We start from the raw sequence: 13,722 nt of genomic DNA on the forward strand, positions 1-13,722 counted from the left end.
CTTTTTACTGCATTGTGGTCTGTTTGTTTTGTCAATGTGAAAATATCAGGATAAAAATTATATTTAAAAAAAAAAATGCAACCCTATGGCGCCGCGCCAATGCCAGTATTCACCGCAGTGTCATCTTTGCCTTCGCAATGAATCCTCACTGCGATCAATCCTTGACATACAAAATTATCACATTTGTTTGCTCTGCCAACCAACTCTATTATAAAGGCATAATCAATGTCTATAAATATCTCTAACACAAATGACAATATGTTTGCCGCCTGGTGATAAGCGAACTTTATTTTCAATGTCATTCATAAAAAAATCTAGGTAACATAAGATAGTAAAAATAGGTACCTAGCTAGTAAATGAAAAAAAAACAGGTGGTATACTATGTTACATACACATTTTTTTTAATTCGTGATCTGATTACTAATGACGCAAATGGTTACATTTCTCCAGACGATACTGTTGGCCCAACATTATTTTAACCTATAGTCAACCAGACCAAATCGGGTGTCACCTACAAGCAGTCCTATTCTATCAGTTGATTCTCGCTTCCCGAACGTAGGTACCCCTCGTATTTTTGTGGAAACATCAAAATTTGAAATCGTGCTAGGATTTAGTAAATTTCATCAAAGTCAAACAAATCAATTCATTCTAAATTTAATCGATTCCTGAAAATAAATTTGTACATTGACTAAACCAGCGATTTCCAAACTGGGGCGCGGAGTGATGCAAATGGAGGCGCGAAAAGTTTAACACAAATGTAGCCACAGGTTTGCAGTTTGCAAAAAATGGATAGTTTACAAAACGGCCGCTAGTTATAAACTACATAAAAAACAGTCCTATAAAACGTTGTTTGCAAACCTGTCTGAAGATATAAAGACTAATTTTATAATACATCACTTCTATAGGTACGATTGTGAAGCGCGCTGTCTATCTCGTGAAAAAATTATATAAAGGGTCAAATCATAATATTGGAAATCAAAATTACAAAAAAATAAGTTCGTCATGTTTCCACTTTTAAAAGATTTCTGCGCCAGATATATTGAAGCAAACAAAAATCTATTTACTGAGAACGTGGATAGTTTTCTAATGCACTTTTCACATTATTTATTTTCAAGTTCTCGATTTGACAAAGTTCACGTGGATATAGAATCCATGGCCCCCACAAGGGGGGGGGGGGGGGCTAACAGGGTTCGAGCCTGGGGGCCTGGGCATAGGAATAGGAGGGGCTCAGCGTGGCGGGTCGCCCGGCTAAGTGAGATTAACACACATCACAAATTTACTCTTATAGTAAAAAAAAACTACTTTGTTTCTTTCATCTGTTCTTCTTTGTTAATACTTCGTCAATAAATGCATTGCAAGTTATAAATAAATAAAGTACTGCTACCATTCGTAACATCATACTTATGCGAAATGGGATTTTCTCCATTAGCTGCAATGAAATCCAAATATCGATCCCGTTTAATAGAAAACATCCATCGCAAGAAAAACAAATTAATTTAAAAATGAATATAATAAAAGTAGTAAAACCTTGTTTATTTTTATAATTAAGTTTTTTATTTCATTTTTGTATTAGTACATATTTGACTATTTAAAAAGGTGTCTGTATTTAATGAAATAAAGGGGGGAGGCGCCAAGATTAGATTTATTTTTAAAGGGAGGCGTAGTAATGGAAACCACTGGACTAAACCATGCACTCAATTCGTCAATTCATTCCATATGTCCGAACACCCAGCCAATGGGAAAATCTGGACGACATATCATCGACGGTCGGTATAATCAATTTGGAAGTTCCATAAGGCTTATACAAGAATTAAGCTACTATCTCATCATTCGGGGAAACAATAACGGATATACTCATCCTAACGCCTTCAATGTAAATAAAATGTTTCCAATGATTTATGATTAGGTATTCAAGTTCGGGTATACGCTTTGCTTTGTAAGCACATCAAACGGAGAATTAAACATATGTATCGTTCTCACCTGGTTGGTGCAAGCGCTGCAGAAGTGGTGTGCGCATGTTGGGCAACGAACGGGTTGAGGGGGGGCCGCGCCGATTCCTGGGACCGGCCCTGCCCCCTCGCCGGTCACCCTGCACACCGTTTCGCAGCCGGCCCGTGGGCAAAACGCCCGGCAGCCGTCCATGGCGACCTCTGAAAATAAAATAGAACATTGATTTTAAAAAATTTACTTCATTCCATGTTTCTTACTTGTCACACGTAAAATAACTAATATACACCATATGATTTACACATTAGCGTTTGTTCCATACATTTTTATGCGTCGTATTATAGGTATAGGTACACTTAGCTGACGTGAAATAAATAAAAGTCACAGTGGGAGATGCTCACAGATTTCGTGTCCGGAAAATTGTACGTATGCAGTTGGTCGTATAGCATTGATATCAAATTCACATCTAAATGAAAGTTTTTAAAACAATTTAAAATACCATATATTATATAAGTATAATAATAAAAACCACCGAAATACAAGGGAAAGATATAAGTAAATAGGTATTTAAGTAAATTATAAATACAATCATATCGTATATATTTATATAAAATTCTGTTTGACTCAAACGTAGGTTCGCAAGTAGGTGCTCGTAAGTATCAAGTAGTACCTATCAGATATCTGATAATAATGACGGCGTCATTATCAGATATTTGATATCAATCAATATAAAAGTCATATTCTTATTGAATTAAAAAATGGTTTATAACATACGCACAAGTTACTTCACGATGAAATAAATGCTCCTAGAACAACGCGTTATTTTTTGATCTCAATGCTATGCGGCCATCTCTTTTTGATACAGCAGCTTACGGTGAACTGTGCTACGGCGAACTGCATACGTACATTTTACAATATGTAACCAGATACATGCATAGCGAGCTCGTTGTATGAAGCCGATTACTTCAGCTAGTGTGATATATATTTTATAATGTCATCAAGTAAAATTACTACATAAATATGATTGTAGGTATGAATTTTAGTCAAACGTGCCCAGTGAATATGTGGCCGCGATACAAGTTTGTTTTCATTAAAATGGTTGAGAATCGATTCAATATAGCGATGTTTAGCGTCTCCATACCCATATTTCCTAGGGTCGGTAGCTTAGCGATGAGAGCAATTGCCTTGTCAGTATAGTGAAAGGTGTGGTACGAATCCCACTCAATTCAAGATTTTTTTCTAATATTATATTGAATATTTCTGAGCCTATCTAAGTTATGAAGAATGTCACATCCCTAAATCTTTTTCTCTTGTGTAGTCAGTCATGACTAAAAACATAATTTAATTATCACGAATTTAAATAGTACCAATGTAAAAAATTCCTAGTTCTTAGGTACATGTTTAAACCTACAACCAAATATACCCATAATACCAAAAATATGAATGTCAAAATATCATAAATAAGAAAATATATTTATTTATAAAATATGTGGATTATTAACGATATTCTGGTAATAGTGATAACACCCCGCAGGCGCAAGGGATTATGACGTGAACGTGCATGTAAACTTTGTTATGTAGGCATGTATATTATATTTGCAGAGGACAGAGAGGCTCGAAGGGTCAAGGAAACTGGTCCGGGGAAAGTTTAATAGAGTTTCATAAGGTTGAATGACTTCGTCCAATCTATTCATTAATTTACGGTGATATGACATATAACCCAAATGCTGCGTAACGCAACTAGAATAATACATTGATAGGAAAACAAGCTGGCGGCCAATGACCTGTTTATTATAATAATTATTATCTACTTGGTTGCGAAACTAGTTAAGTGATTACTTGTGCAAATATTCGTATTATAAAAATTATGTATATTTTCAATATGGCGTTAGGTATATGACGTAACCCAATAAAATTATTATAAATAATTTTATTATAACTACGTAAAAAATTGAAATTGAAAACAAGAATTGAGTTAGCAAGGAGTGCTTTTCTCAAAATGAGACGCCTCCTTAGCACGGATCTATACCTACTATGGTATGCTTTTACGTTTTTCAATCCTTTTCTATTGTACGAGGGTAGTCCCAGAAGTACCCGACCTAACAAAGAAAACACAAAAAATTTGGGAAAAAATATTTTTATTTCTCTACGTAGTCTCCATTTAGGTCGATACACTTTTCCAAGCGATGTTCAATAGATTTGATACCCTGTTTATAGTGAGAATCGTCGAGCTCCTCAAAATAGCCATCAACCGCAGACTCCACCTCTTCATTGTTGGCAAATCTTTAACCACCGAGCCATTTTTTCAAGTTTGGAAACAGTAAATAATCCGAGGGGGCTAAATCTGGCTAATAGAGTGCGTGAGTAAGCAATTCGAACATTAACTCATTGATTTTGGCCATCGCGATAACAGATGTGTGTACTGACGAATTGTCCTGATGAAACAAAACTTTCTTTTTCGCCAAATGCGGTTGTTTTTTCTTGATTTCATCTCTCAAACGCTGCAATAAGTTTGCATAATACACGCCGTTGATTGATTTTCCTTTCTGAAGATAATCAATGAAAATTACCCCACGCGCATCCCAAAAAACTGACGCCATGACCTTGCCTGCAGATGGAACTGTCTTCGCCTTCTTTAGAGCCGATTCTCCCCTTTCAGTCGATTGTTTTGACTGTTCTTTCGTCTCGGGTGTAAAGTGATGGACCCATGTTTCATCCATGGTTATGAATAGACGCAAAAACTCCTCACGATGCTGTTTTTGTTCCATTGTGAGTAACTGCGGCACCCACCTTGCGCACAGCTTTCTCATGTCCAAATTTTCAGTCAATATGTGATGTACAGCACTTTTTGAAATGCCTACCATGTCTACTAGCTCGCGCAATTTCAGTCGACATTCATCCAATATCATTTTGTGGATTTTCGTCAGCATTTCTGGCGTGGTCGCCTCATTTGGTCGACTACTGCGATGTTCGTCTTGGCAGCTCGAACAGCCTCGTTTAAACTCAGCCACCCAATATGTTACTGTTGTAAACAAAGGAGCAGACACCCCCAGAGTAGAATCTAGCGCCGCTTTGATATTGGTTAGACTGAAGCCTTTCAAATGAAAGTATTGTATCACATAACTATGACCAATTTTTTCCATGTTTCCAAATTCAGTGAGAGCGTTCACTGTTGATGGCTGACAAATAATTACTGAACAACTTAGCGTCGTCAAACTTCAAACTTAGGTTTTATAAGGTTGGTACTTCCTATCATGGTCATTATTTTCAAACAACAACTGCTATCTATTCGTCAGGTCGGGTACTTCTGGGACTACCGGTATGTAGCCGTATGTAACTATGGACGCTAAACCAGGAGATGTCACGGAGATTTGACGCTTTCGAGATGTGCCTGTATGGACGCATCCTCAGAATTCCTTGGACTAAACGGGTGACAAATGGGAAAAGACCGAAAATTTCTGCGTAGTATCAAAACCAGAAAACTACAGTACATCGGCCACACTATGAGAGGACTTCTTCTTCTTGGTCGTGCACTCATGGCTGAGGATCGTGACCACATTTAAATTTCGCCATCCTTTGAGCGACCAAGACTTTCCATCCTTCTCGATCTTCCGCTTCTCTCAGGGCAGAATGGATGGTGCCCCCAGTCAGCTCTTTCACTTGGTCGCTCCATCGCGCAGACGCTCTTCCTCTGCTTCGCCTTCCCTGGAGGCTACCCAAAACTACCAGTCTCTCCAGGTTGTCCGGTCCGCGCCTGACAATATGTCCAAAAAACTGCAGAATTCTTCTCAGACATATCGTCGAGAGCCGTTCCTTTATCTGTCCCTGGATGATTGACTGGTTCATCCTGTGCTCCGTCCAAGAAATGCGAAGCATTCGGCGCCAACACCACATCTCAAAGGCATCAATTGCCTTCCGTTCTCTTGCCTTCAGGGTCCACGACTCGACTCCGTATAGGAATATCGAGAACACTAATGTTTGCACAAGCATCATTTTTCTGGCAATCGAAATTCCCCGATCCTTCCATATAGTGGTAAGGCGTGTTATCGCACTTTTTGCAATTTGTGTGCGCCTTCTTATTTCCGCTTCGCATTCGCCCTTTCCACTGATGGTCGATCCAAGATATACAAACTCGTCGACTGTTTCGAGGTTTTGGAGTGTACTTAGTGTACTTAGTGTTGGTAGAAGGTTGGCCCGATCAACAACCATTAACTTGGTTTTATTCCTATTAATAAGGAGGCCGTATTTGCGACTCTCTTACTCTACCCGGTGTAGCAACTCTGTGAGTTCTCTTTCATCAGCAGCGATTAGTGTGGTATCATCTGCGAATCTTAAGTTATTTATTTTCTGGCCACCAATTGTTATTCCGCCTTGCCAATGATCTAGGGCTCTTCGCATTATATGCTCTCCATATATATTGAATAACTGGGGAGGGGAGGGGAGAGGCCAAAAATACAAAATTTCCCCAACTTGTCATCCAAGGAAAGATCAATGTTAAACGTAGCAGAGGACGACGTTGTATTTCGTGGCTTTATAATAATAAGCTCAGTGATTTGTGCGAGTACAGCTTCACGAAACTGTTCCGGGTGGTAGATTAGATGATACAGAAAAGATCGTCCTGTGACGAATATACGACAAGAAGAAAAACTTATACCTACTTCGGATATAATATTAATTACTGTGGACAAAAATATTAATAATCAAGAAGATTAAATTTGAAGTTTTATTATTTGATTATTTTAATCATTGAAACATGTAGTTTGATAAGCACACCCGATCCTCTTTTTGCACGGGGGATACGTACCAAAGACAACCGTGCAAACCAAATCGTGTAAAAAAAAAATAAGGTGCCCATACAAAAATGGTAGATTACTTAATATCAACTCAAAATACGAAATTCTAGAACTCAAAAATAAATCGAATTTATTTATTATTTATACATAAAAATACATAGTTTTCGATTTAAATTAAATTTAGTACAGAGAAATACATATATTCATTCAGTGTCACTACTTGACAATAAGCGTGCCCGTTTACTGCTGTTTTTCGCTGGCGAAAAGTCATTCTCATCGCTATCGAACCCGAAGTGACTGACTAGTGGCGCCATGTATGTACGTATATATGTCTGGGCGGCATCCGGTGACAATATATGTACCTATGCAAGAGTGGCGTACGGTCCATTGCAACGCAATTTTTTGATAAATTTATATGTACCTACATACTATTTTTATTCTTTTTAGTATTTTTAAACCGTGTTAATTAAAGCAAAAAATTCAGTGTAAATAAAAAATAATCGGTACTTACTTTTTTTAAACCGTGATATTTCGAAACCGTGCAAAAAAAACCGTACAAAACGAGGATCGGATGTATTCTTAAATGTGTACTCTATGACAACATCTTCTTGGCTACGTGTTAAAACTGTGAACTAACATGGTCCTCCCATTTTTTACCGCACTTCCATTATAAACAAACAAGCTCCTCCCATTTAGTCGACAACAGCGCCTTCCTTCACGTAGCCAAGAAGATGTTGTCGTACAATAGTTAATTTTTTGAGTAATTCTTTTTTAATACAGTTTTGCTAACTTAAAAAACATGCATTTTTTTAGAAATTAAAATAGAAATCCTTTCATTTAAATATAAACGTGCTTAAGTATCATGACGTTTGGAGTACAGAACTGCATAATATATTAGAATGCATTAATTTAATGACATACATAGGTGCACTCGATATCATTTGAAGTGCAATGTAGATACATACTCAGAAATCATAAGTGCATAAGTAGGAATCGCCGTGCCACGAGTACTGATCCGCTTATGTAAAATTAGAGCAAGGTACAAATTATATTATGTATACATTCTAGTATTTATACAACAAATATGATAAACCAAATTATAACTTGAGAATGCACTACGAAAAACTAAACAGTAGCGTCTACAGATACGATAGTTACCGTATTATTTGAAGTACATAATATTATGTAATTAGTGTAATTAAACTAATAAATTGATATACTTAGTACCAACATACATAGAGTATATTATATAATATTTATTATTGATGGATATGAGGAGAGCTTACAATATTTAGATTGATGTGAAAATACGCGAATGACGTACGCGTTGATGAGTTGGAAAATACACAGGCAGTCGTTATGCCCCTTAATCAAAAGAGTTCGTTCATTTGATGCATGGTTATAATTTATAATTAATATTCCAGGTATTCTGTTTAGATAAATTATTGAAGTAAACAAGGACGAAAGTTATGTTTAATACCTTTGCTAAAACGATAAGAGATATCATCGGCAAACAACTCGAAACGGTGTAGTACCCACTGAGTACTTATATTATTTATCTGGGACAACACAATAATATGTATGTAGATGGATGTATGTGTGATGAAATTATTCACAAGCTGTGTTAGAATTAGAGGTTGTGACTAAAAAACTTCAGAAATAATCAGAAAAGGCTAATCTCGTATTTCGAGAAGTCAATTTTCCGAATTTTTAATTTAAGAAAAATCATCAATGAGATTTTATAAGGCATTGATTTTGAACGGAAATTTTGGCCGGATGAAGTAAAAGAGCTCAAGAAATTTTACAGTAAAAAATTCCGGCCTTTCTAGAATGTCGTCAATACCAGATAAAACAAAAAACTAATCGCAAATTTTCGAGAAAAAAAATATTTGTTATTTCAAGAATTCTCGAATTTTGATACATGAAAAACGTCGAGAAATCACAATCTCTGGCTAGAATGCTTTCAAAAGTGTCCTCCCATTGAAATCAGTTTCTACTTCTCGTACCAACTTACATGTAAGTGAAACACGGACCCTCAGTATAAGTGTGGTAGTTAGAGTACAACAGCCTGGTACGCCGAGGTGCACTCTGTGCATAACGTGTGAGCATAAAAAAGTACACAATAATTGCTTGATAAATCTAGTCATGTATTGGGATGACCAGGGAACTCAGAAATAATGGGAACTGAAATATCGGGTAAGGCGATAGCAGGTAACCGACTCGAGTAAGGAAGAATCCAGGTTAAACTTACACATGTGACAAGAATGCATTGTACTTCGAATACTGAAAACTGCTGTCGGTTTATGCATTTACGCTCATTTAATGTTGGTGTATTACACACTATTGCAGGTGCATAATGCGTGCTTCATTTTCGTAGGACACTCACACATTCAAAAACCCTGCATCAATACGCGGCGTATTGAATATAGCCTATCGGTATTCTATTTATTATTTGTTTTGTGGGGATGACTGTATGTATGTATATAAGAGGTTGAAGAGGTTCGAGTTAAGTGTATGTTAAGGAATGAAACCAGTTTGGAGAAGCTTTCTTTCAGGCTGATGATGTTAATGACGACACGAAGTCAACGATGTAAAATTCAGTCAATTACTTGAGAAATGTTATACTTATTGAAACCACTGCAGTCAAACTATCAGGGCATTCGTGACAGTGAAAATTTAAATGGAAAAGAAAAATATTGACACGTTATGACGTACGAAATATCATGGTAATGATAAAAAATAACATGGATACCTTATTGTACGTTGTCATTAGAGCCGATTGGAAAATGGTTATCATTGTACGATGACTGATAATACGCACATATAGGCAATAATCACATCAATACGATTGAACGGAACGACTGAAGACTAAGAAATATATGTAGATTCTAGATTGATAGATATAATACAGAATAATTATGCCTACCTATTACGAAATATCCTCATGAAATATGCTTGGATCGTAGCTTAGTGGAAATAGCCCTAGCCAGACAGGAGGAAAGCTTTAGACCGAATTCGTTTTTTTTATAAGATTTAATTGGTGTGATTCTGGGGGTTTTCCCAAGTAAAGTAATTTTTATTTTAGAATAGATTTCTTAAGAAATTACTAAATATTATTGACTTTATATTCGTAGTTCATTGCCATTTACTAAACCAGGAAAAATCACAGGTACCAAGTAATCAAGGTAATTCGAATGATAAACAAGGAAAATAAATCGATTCCAATTAAATTTATGTGAATATTGTCCAGATTTTTCAAAACGCCTATACAGACCTGGTAGCATAAATTTAAAACGTTATATAAGTATTAGGTACTAATTCAAATATATTATGCGTAAAAGTCGTAAGCACTCATTAAACAAATGGGTACTTCCACCGAAACCACATAGACGCCGATTAATTAAAAATTGGCGAGTTTAAATGTATAAGACTTACGCCGCGTTCGCACGTGGCGAATTTAGTCGTTCAACTGTATGTTGCAGTAGCGAAGGCTCCATACTAGGTTATTATTTAAACCCTACCGCCTTAAGAAACATTTTTTTTAATTGCCTATAAACGTTTAACTATGGCACTAACACAATAAAGAGGCTCTAAGTAACTTCGACCATTTCACGCATACAACACATACATACGATTTTACACACGTATTGTAAAAATAACACACACTCAATATCAAAACCAGTGGCATACTATAACGTGACCTGAGGTTGTATGTATTTAAGCCTAATGGTCTCTCCAGTGCCAACAGCGATAATTTTTTGTAAATATATAGGGACATTCATTTAACCACGCTGGAGTAGATGGTCAAGCGGTCAAAACGTCCAACTAGTAGATTTTTCTAGCTTAGCGTTTGGGCATTATTTAAAAAAAAATATCTATTGTAGTCAATGACATTAATATGGACGAATCATCTGGAAAAGAAAATGACACTCACTTTATTGTCGGGTCTGCCGAATGGCATAATCTGTTCTAACGCCATTACAATAAAGGTGATATTGCTATAAATTCCTGATGCTTTTTGTTGGGTCTGCCGAATGGTTCGGTTCGAACGGGTTCGCTGAAATGAACATTGACATTAGAAACACTGCTCTAACGCCATTACAATAAAGGTCATATTGCTATAAATTCCCGATGCGTGATATCGCATAACGGAAATTACGTGACGTCTACCTATACATGCGAATGCGCGAATTTACTTGCTAGCTACTGTATTGAGTGCGTCGTCCATTAATAATGTCATTGATTGTAGTGAATCTTTAGTCTTTTTTTCATTTAATATATATCATAAAAAGGTAAAATATAACATTTCTGTTCAGTAAAACAGTGAACAAAATTCAAATTCAAATCCAGTAAATATGGCTGTCCCAGGACTTGTTTACAGTTATCTCCCACAGTCTACAACTTCAACAGGCACCCTTCACCACTTCTACGTTGAATGATAGTTGAAAATCACTTGATAAGTAGGAACTACATTTCGACACAGTTGAATTGAACGAAGTTGAGGTCCTTTCTACTTTTAGTCGTTTAAGTCTGTCAGTGCTAGAGACGCGCTAGGCGCGTAACTATTAAATGGACATTAGATATAATTAGCATGATATTTAAATGTTGTAATTAATTAGTAATTATCTGGTCGGCAGTCAATGTGACCTAGTGAATCTCATTCGAGTCGATTGGTTGCCTAGCAAGAAAGGTGAGAACAATCCTTTCGGTTTCAGAAAAATGAAAAATCAATAAATAAAATTAACCTAATAAAAACGTTGTTTTCAAACGAGTATGATTGACACACATAATTTGTAACACTTCAGAAGCATATCTATTACATTTTTAAGATATTGTACCACCTATGAGCCATATAATTACAAAATAACGGAGAAAAATATTTTTTTTATAATTACCGTATGATTTGATTGATTTTCGGTTTATTATTTATTAGTTTATTATTTGATCGGGCTAAAATTTGAGTTTTTAGCAATAATTGGAAGCCCATAATATACCAAGATGGTGGCTATAATTTAAATTTTCTATAATTACCATCCGATTGATTTTCAGTGTTATGCTACGTGCTTTTTTATGAATACCAACTCGAAGTTAAACTTGACATTTTCTGACCTATTCATCATGCCGAAGTGCATCTTGCTCTTATACAAAAGCGTACAGTTCGTTGAAGATTCCTAGCGCTGCCGGAATAATGTAGGTAGGTATATTCAATAGATAATGCTACGTTCTGACGATTTTGTATTATTATTCGTTGATTAAACAATATTTTAATAAAAAAAACACTATTATGAACGTAAACGATAGTTCAATAATAATTATCAAAATGAGGTGAGGTTTACATGAAATCTTCAACCCGCCTCTTTTTTCTTTACCCTCCTGATTTGGTGCAATTGACGACTTAAGGCTATACCTCAGCTGAGGCATGGTCTAAAAAGATCGTGACTAGGAGATGCGCGGATTGCAGGTCGCGGGTGCAAATGACGCGAACCGAACGAAATATAATTTGTCATAACAATTCAACATGCGTCCTTTTTATGTTATATTTATTATTATATTCGTAATTATAATAGTATATTCATTGGCATGTTTTCTTTTTCAAGTACATGCGGAACGTTTTTAAGTCATCTTTACACGATTTAAGAATGTGTTCATCTGACTCCATCACAAAAGAAAATGACGTGCGAACAGGGGCCTTATGTTAGAACTTGTGAGTTGTAGTCGCCCGGTCGACATGACGTCATATGACATCATTGTGACGTACTACCGGAGTGATAATAGCATTCGAGAAAATAACGCATAATAATATCTATCGTGAGCAGTGTGTGTTGGGCGGCTTGCCTCGAGCGTGTATTGGCTTACGTCACAATTACGTCATGTCGTCGGGTGACTTTATATCACCAGTTACATAGGCCTGCAGGTCGACTATCCTCTCCGAATGGCAACGCGCCTCAACGCGGCCGAAATTTCGTTCCACATGACACATAGTGTTGAAAATTATTTGCCGTTTCACTTATGTACGATTTTAAATAAGAATTGAGTAGGTACCTATATCATAAATGGCTCCAAATTCGCTATTACCATAATATTGTGTCAATAAGGTTGAATATTGACAGTTCCACCAATGCAATGCGTAAGCAAGTAATGTGTGAACGTGTAAAGCACGGGTTGTATTTTTATATAATTGAGATATTATATGCGTGAGCTTACCATGATTAAGTCTGAACTTCCTATGTTTATCGACTAGGTCCAGAGGCACCAGTGCCTCCACTTCCGCAGGCCTCATGACGCCCTGCCTTTGGCAACCGGAGTCAGGACACGAGATGTCATAGGCTCCGTTCACAATTTCGTACTCCGCATACGCCTGCATACACTGAAAAAGAAGAGAAAATAAATCGTTAATTGCAATAGTATTAGACATTATATTTTTAATATAATATTTAAAATTAATATTTGTCTATTGATCAGCGTTTTGATTTCTTCCCGTGACACCAATGGACACAATATAGAACATACTATATATTTTAAATTTTAACTATGTGTTCCCTCCTAACCCAAAACGACTGGATCAATATTGACAAACATACACTTCTGAGAAATATAAGACCACAAGAAAAAATCTTTTTGAAAAAAATACGACACGAAATAAATTTCAAACCTACATCCTTCGGGATTCGCGCTCATGTGAACTGACCACTATGCTATATGTGTCTTACATAATTGCGACAAATTTAACTAATGGTTTTACAATACTCTCCATGAAGCGCTTTCTAAACTTCGGTACTTATTGGTAATTGGCTTTTGTATTTCAAATCAACGTATTAAATTAACTTCGACGTCAGGATCACTTCAAAATTTTGTTATAACGTACTTGCACTTCCTGCCAGTAATGTAATAAACCATTTTTTGAAATGAAACTTGACCAGCTTATAGTACAGTGCCAATTTATTAGTTTCATCTGGTTATCTCAAAGGTTAACATAAAAATA

The 13,722-nt window shown here is 36.2% G+C and overlaps 1 protein-coding gene across 2 annotated transcripts in view; it reads right to left on the minus strand.

The window, feature by feature from the left end:
- Positions 1 to 13,722, minus strand: part of LOC147063482 (uncharacterized) — a 275,530-nt gene that overhangs the window by 10,534 nt on the left and 251,274 nt on the right. For both annotated transcript variants that reach the window (XM_085959679.1, XM_085959680.1), the window contains 2 exons: positions 12,945 to 13,107; positions 1,981 to 2,150 (listed from right to left, as the gene is read on the minus strand). In XM_085959679.1, coding sequence (XP_085815805.1) covers positions 1,981 to 2,150; positions 12,945 to 13,107 — 333 coding nt within the window. The remainder of the gene's footprint in view (positions 1 to 1,980; positions 2,151 to 12,944; positions 13,108 to 13,722) is intronic.

This window comes from Rhyacophila brunnea, unplaced genomic scaffold, assembly GCF_057557595.1.
Source record: "Rhyacophila brunnea isolate RB1 unplaced genomic scaffold, BYU_Rbru_1.0 scaffold_9, whole genome shotgun sequence".
Classification (NCBI taxonomy): Eukaryota; Metazoa; Arthropoda; class Insecta; order Trichoptera; family Rhyacophilidae; genus Rhyacophila; species Rhyacophila brunnea.